General features: G+C 42.4%; 1 protein-coding gene across 2 annotated transcripts in view; it reads left to right on the forward strand.

Annotated features, from left to right (window-relative positions):
• Positions 1-1260, forward strand: part of TLCD4 (TLC domain containing 4) — a 147337-nt gene extending 146077 nt beyond the window's left edge. For both annotated transcript variants that reach the window (XM_040359970.1, XM_040359971.1), the window contains exon 7: positions 462-1260. In XM_040359970.1, coding sequence (XP_040215904.1) covers positions 462-777 — 316 coding nt within the window. In that variant the 3' untranslated portion in view covers positions 778-1260. The remainder of the gene's footprint in view (positions 1-461) is intronic.
• The last annotated feature ends 21712 nt before the right edge of the window (positions 1261-22972 follow it).

Here is a 22972-nt window from a genome sequence, read left to right on the forward strand (position 1 = left end):
ATTTAGGTGTAATTTATGGTGTTTTTTCTATATCACATTTTAACTATATCTGGTTCATCACTCTCACTTTAACCCCCTGAGCGCTGAGCTGTGCTAAGAAAGGAGGGCCGATTTAGCATTTTCATACATTATGTCTTATTTATATGCTTTGGTGGAACCTATAAATAAAGAATTAAAAAAGGCGTGCCATAGAAAAGTATAAAAATTACTAAGATATACGAAATATTCATAGAATTATTGTCAAAGTTAACACATGCATACTGTCGCTGCTAAATTTGGCCTGATGTAGGTATCAATGACTTCTGGGTATGAAAGGGTTAAAGACCATTTTAGTAGAGAAACAATCAAGTATTTATCATACTACTGCTGCTAACAAAACTGCTTGATTAGATGTATTTATTTTTAAGACATTATCTAGCATCATCTGGCATTAAATTTGTCACTTTTGTTGAGTTACGCAGGTGGTTCTTCGAAGTGCTGGGATACCACAAACATTCCGTGCCCAACATGGTGAATGGAGTTTTGATGACAATCGTCTTCTTCATTGTCAGGATAGCTGTCATACCAACCTATTATGGGCGCGTCTTTTCTACTTTTGGCACAGAGGCATTTCATAGACTGGGTCTAGGAGCACAATGCGCTTGGATCATCTCCAGTGTATCTCTGGATATAATGAACGTTATGTGGATGATGAAGATCTCTAAGGGATGCTACAAAGTCCTCTATCATTCTGATGGCTTTTTGACCAAAACGCAGAAAAATGGGAAGACTGATTAGATTCAAGAGCATCTCATGTGTCTTCCAACCAGCAGCAGTTGGGGGCTCGTCGGGACCTGCATGTGATTTTTTTTTTCCATCATATAAATAACGAACTTCTGTTATTACCTCTTTGTAATGTTAATCGCTAATGTTCACATCTTACAGTTCTACCAACACACTAATCCAAAGAGCGAGACTATATTTCTGCCAATATTTTAATAGAGATTTCGGTATTAGTAGAACAAATTTTATGTTCTCTGTAATGCAGCGTTACATTCTGACATTCCTATATCTTTGTAGAATATCCCAGAGAGCGGAGACTAACTAGTAAAATCAAAATACTCTATTTGGTAGAATATGTCAATTTTGATTCATGCTCTAAATGTTGCAGTTACTACTGGTTAGTATTTTTTTTTATGGGAACATTAATTCCTGTGTTAGTACTATCTAAACCTAAAGTTTATAAACCTATGCAGTAAATCTCTTTAGTACATAACCATTTCCCCATGTTTTGACTCTTTATAAACACTGCAAACACAGAAGAATGCCTAGTATACACGACCATTTTTCTCGACGAGATTCCTCTCAAGCCTGCCTTGCATACACACGTTCAGACCAAATACCGCTCGTCCAAAGTGGGGTGACATACAATACGTACAACGGGACTATAAAGGGGAAGTTCCAATTAAACAGCGCCACCCTTTGGGCTGCTTTTGCTGATCCTCATGTTAGTAAAAGTTTGGTGAGAGACGATTTGCCCTTTTCAGACTTTGTGCTTTTCAGTCCGTTACAGCGTGACGAATGTTCTATCTCCATTCCAAACGCTAGTTTTACCAGAACGAGCGCTCCCACCTCATACTTGATTCTGAGCATTTTTTTTCCCCTCAGAAAAGCATTCCCGTCTGGTTTTCCAGACGGGAAAAAGCCTGCTGGGAATCCCGATGGGAAAAAAGAAAGCTGGTTCTCTTTTTTTTTTTTTCGGCAGTTTTCTCGTCGGGAAAACTGTGATGGAGCATACACATGGTCGGTTTTCCCGGCCAAAAGCTCTCATGGCAGTTTTCCCAATGGGAAAACCGGTATTGTGTACGAGGCAATAGAGTTGTTGATTCTGACAGATGTCTAGTGAGTACCTAACTGTTCTGGGCTAACAATGCTGCTTCTGCTGCACTAAAATCCCAAGCATCGTTATCATTACTGTCTGAGATCTCCCCTGCTGGACTACAGAAAAACTCCCTCACTTCTTTATAACATATGGGGGGTACTGTAGTCTAGAAGGGGAGAACTCAGGAAGGTCTGATAACATTACTTGAAATTTCTGTGCAGCAAAAGCAGTGATGCCAGACTAGAAAAACGTTCTCGATTTTGGGATCATCAGGTGTTTTTCTCTTCTTGTAGGGTTTTTAAGAGACAAACCAAAGGGAAATGTATATGTATTGTGTAGATGTACTGAATGTTTTATTTTTTTTTTTTTCATTTTGCCCAGACATGTACTTTATATTGCTAGATCTGCACATCTGCTATGGGCCAGCATGAGGAGTTGTATATGATGGAGACTGCAACAGGAGGTACTAGAACTTACAAATATGGAAAGGAACTCCAAGAACTCCCAGGTGGACATTAAAGGGGTTGAAAAGGTTTGTTTTTTATTTTCTAAATAGGTTCCTTTAAGCTAGTGCATTGTTGGTTCACATACCTTTTCCTTCGATTTCCCTTCTAAATGTTTTTTTTTTTCTTTGTAAAGAAGGTAAATCGAAGGAAAAGGTAAGTGAACCAACAATGCACTAGCTTAAAGGAACCTATTTAGAAAATAAAAAACGAATCTTTACCACCCGTTCAAGATAGTCATGATTTATGGCAGGGAAATCTTGTTGTTGGTGTATCTAAGCCATATAAAAAGGTAGGGTTTGACTCAACAGATAGGCTTTACATCTAACGAAAATATCGCTTTTGCATGTATTGACCCTTTAACTGAAATAAGTTGGTCAAAATATTGAGGGATGTGATTATAGTAAACCTGATCAGATGTAAGGTTTTATCATTGTACCATCAGTAAAGATGATTTTGCAATATAGTGTTTACATCTGTTGATAGGACCAATTTTATCACTCCACTTCTCTTGCTGAAAGTTTCTCAAACTATTTAACAGTGCAGATATTTGTTAAAGAATATTAATTGGTACTGTGATGATTAGGATTAAAGAATAACTAAAGGCTAAACCTTTTTTTTAGTTTTGAAGTGGAGAGGGATTAGGACCCCTGTCAGTTTGTATTGCTTATTGTGCCCCCATTAAGGAAATTTACCCTTTCTATATGTCCTGTTTACCATTATTTCTGAAAGCAAACGTAAAGAAAATCCCAAATTGTGTTGTCCCCAGGAAAAGGGATAATCTTCAAATGGGGACACTAGTTCTGGTGACCTGGGGGTCTACAAGGGATTTCCTTAATTTGCAGGGATTTCCTCTCACTTCCTGTTTGGCAATGAGTTGGGAGTGAAGAGAAATCTTCGACAATTTCGAAAAATTCTGTCAGGGGTTAAAACTCTCCCTTGCTCTATCTAAAAAAGAAAGGTTTTTGCCTATAGTTCTACTTTAGGGTTAGGTTTGGAGCCTAGGGTAAAGCCAGACATAGAGATGGGATCAGTGGGTTGGTGACAGGTTACTGGTTATGAGTTGGCTCACACCATAATGCATAACAGCGCATTACTCCGGATCATTGTTCGCAAGCAAGACATTGCAAACCCAACAGAGTATGGCCCCGTACACACGACCGAGTTTCTCGGCAGAATTCAGCCAGAAACTCGATCGGAGCCGTATTCTGCCGAGAAACCCGGTCGTCTGTACACTTTCGGCCGAGGAAACCGACGAGGATCTCGTCGGGCCAAATAGAGAACATGTTCTCTATTTCCTTGTTAGTCAATGAGGAAACTTGGCTCGCCGAGATCCTCGGCGGCTTCACAAGGAACTCGACGAGCAAAACGATGTGTTTTGCCCGTCGAGTTTCTCGGACGTGTGTACGGGGCCTATGTTGTTCAGTTGCTCCATAAATCACCCGTAGACTTTCTAACCAGTCAAGAAAATGTCTTAATGGATAGAGCCCGCCTTCCTCATACACATTCAAATTACTGCATGATTGTGTTAGAATTGTTAGGATGGTTTAACAGTTTGACTCCAGCATTGGCTCTATGTATGATTAATTTAACAGTAAAAACACTTGGGCTGATCTCTAAAACCTGGAAGAAAAGGCTTTTTAAATCTGCCCAATTGGGTAAGCTCCAAGTTGCACAACTCAGGCACCCTTACTCTACACTTACTCCTATGGGAATCAGTGTCTGCTGTGCAGACAAAATGTGCCCGGAATAGGTAACTCAGTCTACTGTTAACATCAGCACCTTTCTCATGGAAAACAGTGAAGCTACGTCTTGCACCCCCCTTGTGATTTCCAAATCTCCAGTTTCATTTATCGAACATTTCCATTCTGCAAGCTTAACACTGTATATTGCATTACTCCTTTTGTACAGTACTTTTTTTTATTTTTTTTATGCTCTGAGTGACGGTCTTTACTTTGGAGCTCCATCTACTCGACTGTCTGGCGGTTTCTGAAACAATGCACTGAAAATGACCTGCATACCCTTTTTTTAATAAGCGGTGCCAGCTCTACCTGGAATTGCCTAGACCTAGGTATGCTTTAATAATGGACCAGGCCACTGTCCACCCACCTCCACTTCCCACAGGGCAAGGTTTGGCATTCTCTTTAGGCTGCTGAGGTCCAAGTTTTGCATTTAGTATATAAAAGTGGGATGGGGGTATGCTAGAGCCCTGACTACAAATTGGGATTTGTATATGGATATGCAGGAGCTGCTTTACTTAGAACATACTGTAAGTTATATAGCAGTGTCATGTGATATTTGGTATACTAGAGAGCTGTGATGGTGTAACCCTTTCAAAACCGTGATAGGTCTGCTTTAGTAAAGGGGGCCCATATAGTATGTATCTATGGGTTTTAGATTATAATCAGACAAGTTGTAACTGTCTAATTCCATAAATACCTAGTTCAAGTACAGCCATCATCATCCAATTTACATTATCTGACATTCAGACTGTTGCAGTGACCTTATGGTCTGTATTTATTTTTGCATAGCAAGCACCGCCAGATTTTAAATACGCCATTTTTTTTTTCTTTTATTGGAAGGCATTGGTATTGTCATTTTACTACTGGCTTCATGAAGGTATTGTCAGTATCGTTTGTGAAGCTTCCCCATCTCTCTCTTCCAATGTGTGGTTAGGTGACTCAGCCTGATTGTAATATCAAAAGGGAAGTTTTACTGGACTATGTTTTAAATTCTGAAATGCGTCAGTTGGAGGCCTTGTAGCTGAACTTGTTCTCATGGTAACCACTATACAGCGGTTCAAGTATTTGCCAAGTCCAAAGATGCAAGCCTTGTTTTTGATAAAGGGAGTTTAAATGTAACATGACAGCTACTGAGAATTTTTAGAGCAGTGAAGGCTGTAGACTTGGTCCCTAATCCTTGTCATAAAAAGCTTGTGTTGATTAAATCATTCACTTAGCAGACAAGGCAATGTTTTATTTTTATACTAAAATAATGGGAAAAGTCGCACTGCCAGGTATTAGATTTTTATTTTTTTGCTGTATATGCAAAGCATTGGCTGTATGCAGATTGAGGCTACAAAGCAGTTTCTAGTGAGGAAAGAACTGATACAGACATAAAGTCTATGATAAATATTTTTATTTTATTTAAAGTGGTTGTAAACCTCAGACATGAAATATGAACAAAGCATATCCCTTAAAGTCCTGTACACACGATCGGTCCATCCGATGAAAACGGTCTGATGGACCATTTTCATCGGTTAACCGATGAAGCTGACTGATGGTCAGTCGTGCCTACACACCATCGGTTAAAAAAACGATCATGTCAGAACGCGGTGACGTAAAACACAACGACGTGCTGAAAAAAACGAAGTTCAATGATTCCATGCATGCGTCGACTTGATTCTGAGAATGCGTGGATTTTTAACCGATGGACGTGCCTACAAACGATCGTTTTTTTTCCTATCGGTTAGGTATCCATCGGTTAAATTTAAAACAAGATTGCTTTTTTTTTAACCTATAGATAAATAACCGATGGGGCCCACACACGATCGGTTTGGTCCGATGAAAACAGTCCATCAGACCGTTCTCATCGGTTTGACCGATCGTGTGTACGCGGCATTATAGTGTGTACTTGTCTCAGTTAACTAATTTAGCTATGGAAATGTACCCCCCTTCATGACCAGGCCATTTTTTGCTATACGGCACTGCCTTTCTTTACCTGGCAATTGGGCGGTAGTGCGACACTGCACCCAAATAAAATGTATGTCATCTTTTTCCCACAAATAGAGATTTCTTTTGGTGGTATTTAATCACCTCTGAATTTTTTATTTTTTTGCACTATAAACAAAAAAAAGACCAACAAGTTTGAGAGAAAACAAAATGTTTTACTTTCTGCTATAAAGCATATCCAATAAAAAAAAAAAAAAAAAATCGAATTTCTTCATCAATTTCGGCCAATATGTATTCTGCTACATATTTTTGGTTAAAAAAAAAAACACCCAATAAGCGTATATTGATTGGTTTGCACAAAAGTTATAGCGTCTACAAACTATGGGATATTTATATGGAATTATTTATTTTTTACTTAATGGCGATCAACAACTTATAGCGGGACCTGGATATTGCAGCGGACAAATCGGACACTAACTGACAGTTTTGACACTTTTTCAGGGAACCAGTGACACTAGTACAGTAATCAGTTCTAAATATATACACGATCACTGTACTAATGATACCGGCTGGGAAGGGATTAACATCAGGGAGAATCAAAGGGTTCACTGTGTGCCTAGCCTGTATTTTTTTTACAGTGTGGGAGCTGCGTTTACTAGAGGAAGACATGGATCCTTGTCATTGCTTTGCAGGAACATAGGATCCATGCCTTCTTCCCTAATGACTGAATGGCAAATTGCTTTGTTTACATAGGCAGATTGTGGACTCGTCATTCTGAGTAATAATTCTGTTTTCGTACGTTTTATGTTTTTTTAAGCAGCTGCTACATATTGGTATCCACTTCTGATCGCTTGCTCTTATAGATATTTTTAGCTATATTCTAAGCGCTGAGTTGTACTGCTAGGCAGAGCGTTTTTTCAGTACTTTTTTGTTTACATAGGCAGACTGCCAATCTGCCTCTGTTCCAATTGATCGGTGCGTGCCGATGGACATTGAGTCCGTGGTACCCGCTGATCGGTATACACAGCGGGAGCAAGTAGGCGGCAGCACGCATTTGCGCACGCTACCCAGATGCGCAAGATAACATGTGTATATATAAGTGCGCAGCAGCTGTCCAGTAGCAGTATGTTGGCAAGTGGTTAAGAGCAGTAAGTGTCCCTTTTGTCTGCTAATTTCTTCCTCTGCTATCAGCATGAGTCACTTCTGACAAGTTTTCCTGACACCAAGAAAAAGGTGCCAGGGGAGGGACCTCCAGCTGATTGACAGACACAGCTCTGTTGCTGTGTGCAGTGTGGAGGGGGTGTGTCCCTTCCCTCCAATCAGCTGTCAGAGTTCTCCTCACTGAGCTCTGCAGAGTGTAACTTTAGGTCTCCGCCCCATTTTTTCTGAACCCTCAAACAAGCTTTAAAATTCAGCACTTTGAATGGATGTAGAGAAGAGAGGGCTGCAGTTAGATACAACTGATGTAGGAAGATTAGTTTCATGTCTGTGTATCACCTGAGGCTAGTCACTTCACTGGGTATATGAAAGGGTTTACTACCACTTTAACCACTTCCGCACATTTACTGCGGCAAGGCAGCCCGGCATTCAGCAGGCTTCCAGGGGTGCACCGATTGGACAGAGGGGGAGCCAATCAGCGGGATCGGCAGACGCAATGTCTGCCAGCCACTCGCAATCATTCCCTAGAGAATGTCTGCCAGCCAAGGCAGATAGAGATCACTGTGTTCTCCCAGCCAGTCAGAGCAATCCCCACACAGTTGGAAAGCACCCCCTAGGGACACACTTAACCCTTTGATCGCCCCTGGTGTTAACCCCTTCCCTGCCAGTGTCATCAGTACAGTAACGTAAGTGCATATTTTTAGCACTGATCACTGTATTAGTGTCACTGGTTCCCAAAAAAGTGTCAAAAATGTCAGTTAGGTGTCTGATTTGTCCGCCGTAATCTTGAAGTCCCACTAAAAATCACTGATCACCGCCATTACTAGTAAAAAATAAAAATTCCATAAAAATATCCCATCATTTGTAGACGCCATAACTTTTGTGTAAACCAATGAATATACACTGATTGTTTTTTTGTTTTGTTTTTTACCAAAAATATATAGCAGAATACATTTTGGCCTAAATTGATGAAGACATTTTTTTTTCATTTTTTATTGGATATGTATTATAGCAGAAGGTAAAAAAAATGGTTTTTTTTCTAAATTGTCGCTCTTTTTATGTTTAAAACGCAAACAATAAGACCACCAAAAAAAAGGACGTAAATTTTATTTGAGTATATCGCAAAAAATTGCCTGGTCATGAAGGGGGTAAAACTTTCTGGGGCTGAAGTGGTTAAAGGAGTATGAACAAGACAAAACAGTGTCCATGTGGATGCTTATTAAATTTGGTAATTAATTATTAAAAAAATAAGAGGTTTTGTTTAGCCATTTGCTACAACTGACATGGACTTTAAGTGACCCTATCATTACCTCCCATTATTCGAAATTGGCATACCTGTAAAAGAATTATACAGTATAGGTAGCTACCATCTGTCTGCTTGTGCCACCAGAACCCTGCTTTGTTCATGACAAATCCCCTGTTGAAGTCCAAAGTGAAACCAACACTTTGGGATTGTCTTTGCCCCCCCCCCCCCCTGCAGTGTTCCTCCCTCTGACCACCACGTCACTACCGAGTCCTGTAACACTACAGGGGACCCGGAGATCGACACCCCCAGAAGTGTCCTCTGAGTGGAGCTGCTTTTTGGCGGTACAGTCAGTGGGTAAGTATACATTGCATTTTTTACAGGTATGGCTACTTTGAATTGTGGTATATATTTATGACTTTGACACCAAGAGTGTTAAGATGTCGGGTGTGTCTCTCATATTAATTCCACTCTCGTCTCACATTTTGAATTATTTATTCGGCCCAGGTATACCCTGAGCTCACTGATTCAGAACACACTTCCTAAGAACAAATTGCTTATTTTGGCATTTCCAGGAGGTATTCTGAATAACCACTCAGGTTTTTTGATAGTGGTATTTTTTATGCGCTTCACCAATAAAAATTGTTTTAGTAGAGTGTAGATCTAATCCTGGCATGCTAAGAACCATTGAATTCCTGTGATCCCTAAATAATTAATATCGCTTTGCATATTTAATGAATTGTCGTTTACATGGGAGGGTCATAAGAGAAATTTCCATCACACCTACTGAAGCTTTTCTTATTTCTTTATGCATGAAACTAAACTGAACAGGGCACTGGGGATTGAGGAGGATAGTCATAGACGGTCTTATGCAAGGATCTAAATACAATATTCACTCTTAAATTATATTAATACAGCGTTTTTTATTGTTTATTAAAGGTTTAAAGCAAATACAGAGCCTAAAGCCCCGTACACACGATCGGAATTTCCGATTTGGAAAAAGTCAGACGGACTTTTTCAATCGGAAATTCCGACCGTGTGTATGCCCCATCTGAGTTATTACATTGGAAATTCCAATGAATTCCATCAGGGTTTACATAGAGAACATGTTCTATTTTACTCTGATGGAATTCTGTCGGACAGAGGTCCGATTGTGTGTACAGGGCACTAGAGTTAAAATTATTCTAAAGGCTCCTGTGTGGCAGTCAAGACAGGTTCCAAATCTGGTTACTATGAGATGAACAGGCTTCATATTTTGTGTACTGTATGTGTATATATATATATATATATATATATATATATATATATATATATATAGTGTGTATGTATACAGTATATACAGTGCCTTGAAAAAGTATTCACACCCCTTGACATTTTCCACATTTTGTCATGTTACAACCAGAAATGTAAATGTATTTTATTGGGATTTTATGTGATAGACCAGGGATCCTCAAACTCCAGCTGTTGTAGAACTACACATCCCATGAGGCATTGTAACACACTGACATTCACAGACATGACAAGGCATGATGGGGATTGTAGTTCCTGAACAACTGGAGGGCCGTAGTTTGAAGACCCAAGATAGACCAACACAAAGTGGCACATAATTGTGACATGGAAGGAAAATTATAAATGGTTTTCCAACATTTTTTTACAAATAAATATCTGTGGAGAAGTTTAAAGCAGGGTTAGGTTATAAAAAAAATATCCCAAGCTTTAAACATCTCACGGAGCACTGTTCAATTCATGATCCAAAAATAGAAAGAGTATGGCACAACTGCAAAGCTATCGAGACATGAACGTCCACCTAAACTGATAGGCCGGGCAAGGGGAGCATTAATCAGAGAAGCGGTTAAGAGGCCCATGGTAACTGTGGAGGAGCTGCAGAGATCCACAGCTCAGGTGGGAGAATCTGTCCACAGGACAACTATTAGTTGTGCCATCCACAAATCTGGCCTAAAAGCAAAACGCTATGTGTGGCGGAAAACTAACACTGCACATCACCCTGAACACGCCACTGTGAAACATGGTGGTAGCAGCATTCTGTGGGGATGCTTTTCTTCAGCAGAGACAGGGAAGCTGGTCAGAGTTGATTGGAAGATGGATGGAGCTGAATACAGGGCAATCTTAGAAGAAAACCTGCAGATGTTCACATTCCAGAAGGCCAACGACCCTAAACATACAGCCAGAGCTACAATGAAATGGTTTAGATCAAAGCATATTCATGTGTTAGAATGGCCCAGTCAAAGTTCAGACCTAAACACAATTGAGAATGTGTCAATATGACAGAGCTTGTGCTATTTTGAAGAATGGGCAAAATGTTCACTCTCTAGATGTGCAAAGCTGGTAGTGACATCCCCAAAAAGACTTGTAGCTGTAATTGCAGTGAAAGGTGGTTCTACAAAGTATTGACTCAGGGGGGCTGAATACAAATGCACGCCACACTTTTCACATATTTATTTGTAAAAAAAAAAATTAAAACCATTTATAATTTTCCTTCCACTTAACAATTATGTGCCACTTTGTGTTGGTCTATCACAAAATCCCAATAAAATATAATTATGTGTTTGGCTGTAACATGACAAAATGTGTAAGATTTTTAAGGGGTATGAATACTTTTTCAAGGCACTGCATACGTTATATAGTCTGTGCATATACAGTATGTATATTATATATTGAATGTGTATGTATATACTATGTATGTATGCATATACTGTATACACCAATCAGCGATAACATTATGACCACTGACAGGTAAAGTAAACAACATTGATCATCTTGTTACAACAGCAACTGAAAGTGGGTGCAATATATTAGGCAGCAAGTGAACATGTTGTTCCTAAAGCTGATGTGTTGAAAGCAGGAAAAAACAGCATGGGCGGCCAATCCTAATTGATTCAACAAAGGCTGGCCTGTGTAGTCGAATCCAATAGAAGAGTTACTGTAGCTCAAATTGCTGAAAAAAGTTAATGCTGGTTTCATAAGAAAGATGTCAGAACACACAGTGCATTGCAGTTTTTTGTCTATGGGGCTACATAGCAGCAGACTGGTCAGGGTGCCCACGCTGATCCGTGTTCACAGCCAAAAGTGCCTACAATGGGCATGTGAGCATCAGAACTTGACCACTGGATCCTAATCCAAATGAGCATCTGTAGGATGTGCTGGAAAAACAAGTTCAATCCTTGGAGGCCCCAACTCACAACTTACAGAACTTAAAAGATCTGCTACTGATGGCTTGGTGCTAGATACCACAGCTTACCTTGAGACGTATAGTGGTGCCCATGCCTTGGTTTTGGTGGGTAGACATAACATTATATATATATATATATATATATTATAACATTAACATTATATACTATATACATTAATTACTTATTTTCTGTGGTGGCCGGTGGAATTTTTTTTGGGGGGGGAGGGGGCAGCAAAGAGTATAACAACCCACACCCCCCCCCGGTCGGTCGGTAGCACTTACTCCATCAATAGCAGCTTCCCCTGCTCAGCGGCCTCCCGTTCTTCTGCTGTTCTCCTGTGGCATCTCGTTCTATGGGTCATCAGGGCAGCGGCGGTTTCCTCCCTCCCACAATCGGAAGTCTTCTCTTTTCGGCCAATCGGAAAATGGATCTTTCACCCACTTCTGATTGGCCGGATTGAGGATCAGTATTTCAACAGTGAATAGTCATTGGGTGGGATCAAAGCACATCCTCTGCTTTCCAAGCCCACCTGATTTTGAAGCCTATTAGAGCCTCAGGTGCTTAACCCCCCCCCCCCAGATGTGCTCTGAAAGGGGCCAGACACATGAATAGGGGGTGACTGCGTTGGCCGTGGATAGATTCATGCTATGGGGGTGGAGTGGAGAGAGGGGGCGGTGCCCCTAATGGATGGGCCGTCACTGCTTCTTTTACCTCCGCTGGGTAAATCAAACTCATTTGTGTCTTACATGGTCCCCCTTCTAGACGCTGCAGCTCACAGTGGGCAAGTTTCAACAACAGATGCAAATCTAGATACAGTAGTTCGTAAGTCGGTAGTGAAAATACTAATAACCACACCCCTGCAACATGATATTATCCTACAGGAGTGCATGGAGCACAGCCTACCTGAGAGTGGCAACTCTGCTGTGAATTCAGGAGCAGTGCAGTATCATTATCACCCCATCACAAAAAGCTGAATTTGGTGGACTTCACTAGCAGAATTAACAGGTACTTGGCTTTGCAGGAAAGCTAAGGGCACTAAGGAAGCTAAGAGAAAATTGTAAGTTCAAATACACTAATGCCTTGTACATACGATCGGAATTTCCGATGGAAAAAATCAGACAAACTTTTTCCATTGGATATTCCAATCTTGTGTAGCCCCATCGGAGTTTTTCCATCGGATATTCCGATGAATTCCGTCAGAGTTTAGATATAGAACATGTTCTATTTTACTCCGATGGAATTCTGTCTGATTTCCGATGTGATTTGGCCGTGCAAAAGCCTGATCGTGTGTACAAGGCATTACAGTCAAGTGCTGCAACACACAATTTTATAATGAGAGGGCGTAATTCTACTTTTAGAGAAATCTTTAGAAATCGATACTGTTTTGTACGTTTTGGTTTGGGGAGACATGCTGTGTTATCAGAATGTGCTTGTGGTCATGCGGCTGTCAGACGGCAATAGCGAGGCATCAAAGACCCACTTACCTTATGAATAAAGCTAAGTAAAGGGACAAGGAAAATATTTTATTAAAAAAGTCTATGAATTTAGGATTAAATATTCAGAATCCTGCATAAGCCCAATCAGGTCTGGTTCTTTTTAGTTTATTTTTTGTTGTTACAAAAATGTATTTAGTAAGTCAAGGTACCATTGTGTGGAATGCTGCAACACATAGCAACCAATTAGAAATCACTTTTCACACTCAAAGGTGACTTGCGGCTGCTATGGATTGCGTTCTACTCTTTGCAATGCCTTATTAGATAAAATGTTTTCATGAAACTTGTAAATAGATTTTACCTTTGCTGACGATTTGATATGTTTGTGTTCCACAGTGCTACAGCGGCAGTGAAACGCTGCGCCCGTGAATATAAGACTTGATACTTTTGTGTCTGCACACAAAATGATAATTCTGATTTATTTTTCCTAATTCTAGGAGGGCAATAAATAAACAGAGATTTTATTTTCTTAATCTCTTAACGTCCAGTAAAACAGTTGCTTGAATGCAATGAATCCTGTCGTTTTGAAAGTTAAATGTTATTTTTGTCTAGGTAGGTTGCACCACATCAGGGCATTTCTGTATAAACACGTAGGCCCTGCTCAGATTTATGATGCTATTTTGAATAACGAATGCAATAAAACTTTCTCCTAAACTAGAATGGCCTGATTGAATGTAATGGTTTTTTTTATGCTGTCATTCATGCATAGAGTTTATGTAGGGGAACTAGTGAGGCTTATTCAGTAAAGTTTAAAAAAAAAAAGGAAATGAGTCTGAGTTGCTTACTCATGATGACTAAAGTCAGTTTATTGAAAAATGAAGTCTTATGCCCCGTACACACGATCAGGCTTTTGCCCGGCCAAACTCACATCGGAATTCCGACGGAACTCCATCGGAGTAAAAGAGAACATGTTCTCTATCCGGTTGCTGACCGCCGCATGTACATATACGTCCACAGAATGGCACGTACAGGCATATGGGCGTACATGTATGTCCCCGCCTTTCCGCGGGTCGGGGGTCCGATCGGGCCCCCCCCTGGTACATGAGGCGGTCGGAAACCCACAGGGAGCGATCCGGGACTCCAGGACGAGGGCGCAGCTATTCGTTTCTAGCCGCCCCCTCGCGATCGCTCCCCGGAGCTGAAGAACGGGGAGAGCCGTATGTAAACACGGCTTCCCCGTGCTTCACTGTGGCGGCTGCATCGATCGAGTCATCCCTTTTATAGGGAGACTCGTGTGTTTACAGTTGTAAACACACACTAGGTGAAGCCTAACTCCTTCAGCGCCCCCTGTGGTTAACTCCCAAACTGCAACTGTCATTTTCACAATAAAGAATGCAATTTAAATGCATTTTTTGCTGTGAAAATGACAATGGTCCCAAGTGTTCGCCATAATGTCGCAGTCACGAAAAAAATCGCTGATCGCCGCCATTAGTAGTAAAAAAAAAATAATTAATAAAAATGCAATAAAAATATCCTCTATTTTGTAAACGCTATAAATTTTGCGCAAACCAATCGATAAACGCTTATTGCGATTTTTTTTACCAAAAATATGTAGAAGAATACGTATCGGCCTAAACTGAGGGAAAAAAAATGTATATATGTTTTTGGGGGATATTTATTACAGCAAAAAGTAAAAAATATTGCATTTTTTTAAAAATTGTCGCTCTATTTTTATTTATAGCGCAAAAAATAAAAACCGCAGAGGTGACCAAATACCACGAAAAGAAAGCTCTATTTGTGGGGAAAAAAGGACGCCAATTTTGTTTGGGAGCCACGTCGCAGGACCGCGCAATTGTCTGTTAAAGCGACGCAGTGCCGAATCGCAAAACCTGGCTTGGGCATTTAGCTGCTTAAAGGTCCGGGGCTTAACCGGCTATCTAAACTCCGATGCAATTCCTCGGAATATCCAATGGAAAAACTCAGATGTGGCATACACACGGTCGGAATTTCCGATGGAAAAAGTCCGTCTGACTTTTTCCATCAGAAATTCCGATCGTGTGTACAAGGCATAATAGATAACCGCTTTGTTTTTTTGACAAATTAAATAAACCTGGAACTGTAATGGGCAATTTTAATTGTTAGAGTGGTTGTAAGCCCTGGTTGATGCGATTTGACATGTCAAATGGCATGCCAAATCGGGGGGAATTTGCGTAAATGGCGAATCGGTGCAACGTTGCATTTGTGGCGCCGCACTGATTCCCAAAAGTAGTTTCTGCACTACTTTTGGCGATTTTGGGGTGCAATTTCCATTGACATCTGAGCAGAAACCCGCACAGATGTCTCTGAAATCGCCCCCGAATTCGGGACTGACATGTGGGAATGAAATCGTGTGAGTTCTGCTGAACTCGCATGATTTCATCCCCGCAGTCAGTGTGAACCTAGGCTAAACCTCAGACATAAAATATGAAAGAAGCATATCCCTCTGTAGTGTGTACTCAATTAAGAGCACTAAGGGGGAGATTTACTAAAACTGGTGCACACAGAATCCGGTGCAGCTGTGCATAGTAACCAATCCACTTCTAACTTCGGCTTGTTCAATTGAGCTTTAATAATAAGGCTTGGTTCAAACTGGTACGACACGACAGTCGTACTATTTTGGATCCGACTTTGCCCTGCGACTTGAAGCCTGACATGCGTCCGACTTCAATGAACAGGGATCCGACTTCGATCCCCGACAATGCCAGGCACTGTGTCTGGTATGAATCTTGAGGGGGAACTCCACACCAAATTTTAAATAAAAAAACGGCATCGGTTCCCCCTCCAAGAGCATATCAGGCCCTTTGGTCTGGTATGAATTTTAAGAGGAACCCCTTACGCCGGAAAAATCCATACCAGATCCTTATCCGAGCACGCAGCCCGGCCGGTCAGGAAAGGGGGTGGTGACGAGCGAGCGCCCCCCTCCTGAACTGTACTAGGCCGCATTCCCTCAACATTAGGGGGTGAGTGCTTTGGGGCAGGGGGCGCCCTGCATCCCCCCCACCCCAAAGCACCTTGTCCCCATGTTAATGAGGACAAGGGCCTCTTCCCGACAACCCTGGCCGTTAGTTGTCAAGGTTTGCGGGAGGGGGCTTATCAGATCCCGGCCCCCCCACCCTATATGGATGAGTATGGGGTGCATCGTACCCCTACCCATTCACCTGGGAATAAAAAGTGTCAATAAAAAAAACACTACACAGGTTTTTAAAGTAATTTATTACGCAGCTCTGGGGGTCTCTTCCAACTTCTCCCCTCTCTCCGGCCTCTTCTCTGCGCTCTCAGACCTCTTCTCCTGCTGTCCAGTGTCTTCTGCGGGGCTCCTCCACTATCGTCTGCTGTTTTGTCCACTCTTTTGCTAGCTCTTGCCCGGTCTTCTCTGTCGTCTTCTTCCCTATGCTCTTCTTCCAATCTTGACTCTTGCTCTCAGGCTGTAATGCCGTGTGCACGGTGCGCAACGACTTATGTTGGCATAGGGCGCAGTTATGACATCACTACCCGGGGCATGATGGGACGGTGACATCAAAAGGGGTGGGGGTCACCGGAGAGCATGGAGAAGAGGCCGGTGAGAGTGGAGAAGACGGAAGAGACCCCCGGAGCTGCCATAATAAATTACTTTAAAAACCTTTGTAGTGTGTTTTTTTCATTGACTCATCAATAAGGCGTAAGGCGCCCGCCTGCCCCAAAGCATCCACTCCCCCATGTTGGGGGCATTCGGCCTGGTATGGTTCAGGAGGGGGGCGCTCACTCGTCCCCACCCCCTTTCTTGACCGGCCGGGCTACGTGCTCGGATAAGGGTCTGGTATAGATTTTTGGGGACCCCCATGACGTTTTTTTTGTTGTAGGGGGTTCCCCTTAACCACTTACCCCCCGGACCATATTGCTGCCCAAAGACCAGAGTACTTTTTGCGATTCGGGACTGCGTCGCTTTAACAGACAATTGCGCGGTCGTGCGACGTGGCTCCCAAACAAAATTGGCGTCCTTTTTTTCCCACAAATAGAGCTTTCTTTTGGTGGTATTTGATCACCTCTGCGTTTTTTATTTTTTGCGCTATAAACAAAAATAGAACGACAATTTTGAAAAAAATGAATATTTTTTACTTTTTGCTGTAATAAATATCCCCCAAAAATATATAGAAAAACATTTTTTTTCCTCAGTTTAGGCCGATACGTATTCTTCTACATATTTTTCGTAAAAAAAAATCGCAATAAGCGTTTATTGATTGGTTTGCGCAAAAGTTATAGCGTTTACAAAATAGGGGGTATTTTTATGGCATTTTTATTAATATTTTTTTTACTAGTAATGGCGGCGATCAGCGATTTTTTTTCGGTATTGCGACATTATGGCGGACACTTCGGACATTTTTGACACATTTTTGGGACCATTGGCATTTTTATAGCGATCAGTGCTATAAAAATGCATTAGATTACTATAAAAATGCCACTGGCAGTGAAGGGGTTAACACTAGGGGGCGGGGAAGGGGTTAAGTATGCCTGGGTGTGTTCTTACTGTGGGGGGGGGGGGGGGTGGCCTCACTAGGGGAAACACTGATTTTCTGTTCATACATTGTATGAACAGAAAATCAGCATTTCCCCTGCTGACAGGAACGAGAGCTGTGTGTTTACACACACAGCTCCCGTTCCCCGCTCTGTACCGAGCGATCGCGTGTGCCCGGCGGCGATCGCGCCCGCCGGGCACACGCACGGGAGTCGGGGGCGAGCGGGGGGCGCGCGCGCGCGCCTCCGGCGGCGCGCGTGCGCCCCTAGTGGCGGCTAATAGGCAGGACGTCCATTTACGTGGTCTCGCCTAGGAGAGCCACCTTGTGGACGTATTTCGGCGGTGCAGCGACGGCAAGTGGTTAAAATACATAGCAGACCGATGACTTTTTTTTTATTATTTGCCGTGGAGTTCCTCCTGAAGATCATCAGAGCACAAGTCGCATGCCAAAGTCGGATCATGCAGGACGGCGATCCGACTTTGATCCACTTCAGTGATATTCAATGGGCTGAAGTAGGATCAAATTCAGACCAAAGTAGTACAGGGAGTAGTACAAAGTCGGACCGACTTGTGTAGTACCAGTTAAGGCGGCTCCCATAGGGAAACATTGATCGATCCCTTCCTTGTTGGCCCCCAGAAGCTGGACAGGAGTGGGGGTGGTATTTACTGGAACTGATCCCCAAATTTTCCTCCTGCAGCCAGCTTCTCCTCCTCTCCCTCCCACCTGCATTTTGCTGTTGCAGGAGGAAAATACGGAGGATCAGTTCCAGTAAATGTCGCCCCCTCCGTCCAGGTTTCCCTTCCTTCTTCTGGCTGGGCTTCCCTGTGTGCTTACGCCCCCCGCAGCACTGCTAGCTTCCCCTCCTTTCCAGCTGGCAGCTGCAGGGGATTGTTTTGAGATGGAGAGCAATGGAAGGGGTTGGTAAATATGTAATTTACCCGGCCCCTTCTTTTTCTGAATAAAAAAAAAACTACTCATACATCATATTCCTTACTGACATGTCCACTGCTTTGCTGGCACCACCCACTGCCCTACTGAAACCATCCACTGCCCTACGGACACTGTCCCCTGCCCTACTGACACCGTCCCCTGCTCTACTGACACCATCTACTGCACTACTGACACTGTCCCCTGCCCTACTGACACTGTCCCCTGCCCTACTGACACTGTCCCCTGCCCTACTGACACTGTCCCCTGCCCTACTGACACCATCCACTGCTCCACTGACAACATCCACTACCTTGTTGACAGGTGGGCTAAGTGGCTAAGTTTATATTTTTACAGTGATATTTGTTTTAATATATTTTTCTAAGTTGTCCTTACTATTTAGTTAGGCCTTGCTAAATAATCCCTTTAAAAAAAAAAAAGGGTGCCGAACCCCCGGTGGTCATTGATCTTTTTCATGTGGTTCAGGTAGATCTCCATATCTAAGTTTGCCTACCCCTGCTCTCGGCTATGGCCTATATTTGTAGATATCCAGTCCTGCAAATAAGGGTTCCTTTAACCAGTTAACGCCCGCCGCATGTATATGTACGTCCACAGAATGGCACGTACAGGCATATGGGCGTACATGTACGTTTCCGCGGGTCGGGGGTCCGATCGGGACCCCCCCCCCCGTAACATGCGGTGGTCGGAAACCCACGGGGAGCGATCCGCGACAAGGGCGCGGCTATTCGTTTCTAGCCGCCCCCTCGCGATCGCTCCCCGGAGCTGAAGAACAGGGAGAGCCGTATGTAAACACGGCTTCCCCGTGCTTCACTGCTGTGGCGGCTGCATCGATCGAGTGATCCCTTTTATAGGGAGACTCAATCGATGACGTCAGACCTACAGCCACACCCCCCTACAGTTGTAAACACACACTAGGTGAACCCTAACTCGTTCAGCGCCCCCTGTGGTTAACTCCCAAACTGCAACTGTCATTTTCACAATAAACAATGCAATTTAAATGCATTTTTTGCTGTGAAAATGACAATGGTCCCAAAAATGTGTCAAAATTGTCCGAAGAAAATTTCGCAGTCACGAAAAAAATCGCTGATCGCCGCCATTAGTAGTAAAAAAAAAAAATAATAATAAAACTATCCCCTATTTTGTAAACGCTATAAATTTTGCGCAAACCAATCGACGCTTATTGCGATTTTTCTTTACCAAAAATAGGTAGAAGAATACGTATCGGCCTAAACTGAGGGGGAAAAAAATGATATATGTTTTTGGGGGATGTTTATTATAGCTAAAAAATATTGCTTTTTTTTCAAAATTGTCGCTCTATTTTTGTTTATTGCGCAAAAAATAAAAACCGCAGAGGTGATCAAATACCACCAAAGGAAAGCTCTATTTGTGGGGAAAAAAGGACGCCAATTTTGTTTGGAAGCCACGTCGCACGACCGCGCAATTGTCTGTTAAAGCGACGCAGTGCCGAATCGCAAAACCTGGCCTGGGCATTTAGCTGCCTAAAGGTCCGGGGCTTAAGTGGTTAAGTACAGTAATAAGCATACATTTTATTAAATTACAAATTGAACAACTAATTGTTTCTGTGTAAAGGAAACTGGCAAAGGAAACTTTTGGCCGAAAGTACCACTGAGACTATGGAGACAAATCAATCTGATGTTCCTTCATCGGCACAGCAGATCACATATCCACATTCCTATGTGAAAGGAGCACAGGCTTCCCATTTGCAATCCACTAGAGGTTCTCAATCCTCTCTCTTTAGAGCCCCTTATGTTATTAAGGGAAACTAATGGACAATATCCGTATGGAGGCCCTGGATCTTTTGGTCAAGACCCTCAACAATGGGGTTTTCACCGACCCAGCCAGGGCACCAAACGAGCCGGAGACCCCATAGAGGAGTCAGAGGGGGAAGAAGGTTACGACTTAACCACTTGACAACTGGGCACTTAAACACCCTTAATAACCAGACCAATTTTCAGCTTTCGGTGCTCTCACATTTTGAATGACAATAACTCAGTCATACAACACTGTAACCAAATGAAATTTTTGTCCTTTTTTTCCCACAAATAGAGCTTTCTTTTGGTGGTATTTGATCACCTCTGCGGTTTTTATTTTTTCCGCTATAAATGAAAAAAGAAAGAAAATTTTGTAAAAAAAATGATTTTTTCTTCATTTCTATTATAACATTTTGCAAAAAAGTAATTTTTTTCATAAATTTGGCCTAAAATGTATACTGCTACATATCTTTGGTAAAAAAAAAAAAAAATTGGGTTATTATTTAGTCTGGGTGAAAGTTATAGGGTCTACAAGCTATGGTACCAATTACTGAAAATTGATCAATTTGATCACACCCGATGTACTGACAGCCTCTCTCATTTCTTGAGACCCTAACATGCCAGAAAAGTACAAATACCCCCCAAATGACCCCTTTTTGGAAAGAAGACATTCCAAGGTATTTAGAAAGAGGCATGGTGAGTTTTAGAAGTTGTAATTTTTTCCCACAATTCTTTGCAAAATCAAGATTTTTTTTTTTTTTTTCACAAAATGTTCATATTCGCCGGTTATTTCTCACACACAGCATATGCATACCACAAATTACACCCCAAAACACATTCTGCTATTCCTCCCGAGTATGCCGATACCAAATGTGTGAGACTTTTACACAGCGTGGCCACATACAGAGGCCCGACATGCAGGGAGCACCATCAGGCGTTCTGGAACACCCAGACCAATTCTGACATTCCTCTCCTACATGGAAAAATCACCATGTATTTGCTAGAAAATTACATAGAACCCCAAAACATTATATATGCTTTTTTAGCAAAAACCCTAGAGAATACAATGGCGGTCGTTGCAACTTTTTATCGCGCACGTTATTTTCGCAGCAATTGTTTGAATGCGTTTTTTTGGAAATAAAACGGTTTTGTGCTTTTAAAAAAAAAAAAACATTAAAGTTAGCCCAATGTTTTTGCATAATATGAAAGATGAAGTTACGCCGAGTCAATAGATACCCAACATGTCACCCTTCAATATTGCACACGCTTGTGGAATGGCGCCAAACTTCGCTACTTAAAAATCCCCATAGGCGACGCTTTAAATATTTTTACTGGTTACATCTTTTTAGTTGGAGAAGAGCTCTAGGGCCAAAAGTATTGCTCTTGCTCCAACGTTCGCAGCGATACCTCACATGTGTGGTTTGAACACCGTTTTCATATGTGGGCGGGACTTACGTGTGCGGTCGCTTCTGTATACGAGCACGCAGGAACAGGGGCGCTTTAAAAAAAAAAAATATTTTTATTGTTCATTTCACTTTATTTATTTTAGTTTGATACGTTTTTCCCCAAAAATAAATGTTTTGATCACTTTTATTCCTATTACAAGGAATGTAAACATCCCTTGTAATAGGAATATAGCATGACAGGTCCTCTTTACAGTGAGATGTGGGGTCAATAAGACCCCACATCTCACCTCTAGGCTGGGAAGCCTGAAAAAAAATAAAAAAAAATAAAACGATCCTGGTTTCGATCGTAGCGGTGAGTCAGAAGAGGCACCGGAGGGAGAAGGGAGGGGAGACGTCCCCTTTCGCCTCCCGTAAGAACAATCAAGAGGTGGAACAGCCGACATGATTGTTCTTATGGTGTAGGGAATCGCCGGCTGAAAAAAATGATATCTGAATGATGCCTGTAGCTGCAGGCATCATTCAGATATCCCTGCACAAAGTCAAGGACGTCATGACGGCCGGCGGGCGGGAAGTGGTTAAAACGCATTTTTTTCCCAGAGTATTTTCTGGGTACTGCAGAGTATTAGCCGGGGTATTGCAGAGTATTGGCCGGGGTATTGCAGAGTATTGGTGTTGGGGTATTGCAGAGTATTAGCCGGGGTATTGCAGAGTATTGGTGTGGGGGTATTGCAGAGTATTAGCCGGGGTATTGCAGAGTATTGGTGTTGGGGAATTGCAGAGTATTGGTGCGGGGGTATTGCAGAGTATTGGTGCGGGGGTATTGCAGAGTATTGGTGCGGGGGTATTGCAGAGTATTGGTGTTGGGGAATTGCAGAGTATTGGTGCGGGGGTATTGCAGAGTATTGGTGCGGGGGTATTGCAGAGTATTGGTGCGGGGGTATTGCAGAGTATTGGTGCGGGGGTATTGCAGAGTATTGGTGTGGGGGTATTGCAGAGTATTGTGCGGGGGTATTGCAGAGTATTGGTGCGGGGGTATTGCAGAGTATTGGTGCGGGGGTATTGCAGAGTAATTGCGCAGAGTAATTGTGCAGGGGTATTGCAGAGTATTGCCGGGGAGTAATGCAGAGTATTGCCGGGGAGTGATGCAGAGTATTGCCCAGGGGGTGGTATGCAGAGTATTGCGCAGGGGGGTATGCAGAGTATTGCGCAGGGGGGTATGCAGAGTATTGCGCAGGGGGGTATGCAGAGTATTGC

This window comes from Rana temporaria, chromosome 7, assembly GCF_905171775.1.
Source record: "Rana temporaria chromosome 7, aRanTem1.1, whole genome shotgun sequence".
In the NCBI taxonomy this organism is placed as follows: Eukaryota; Metazoa; Chordata; class Amphibia; order Anura; family Ranidae; genus Rana; species Rana temporaria.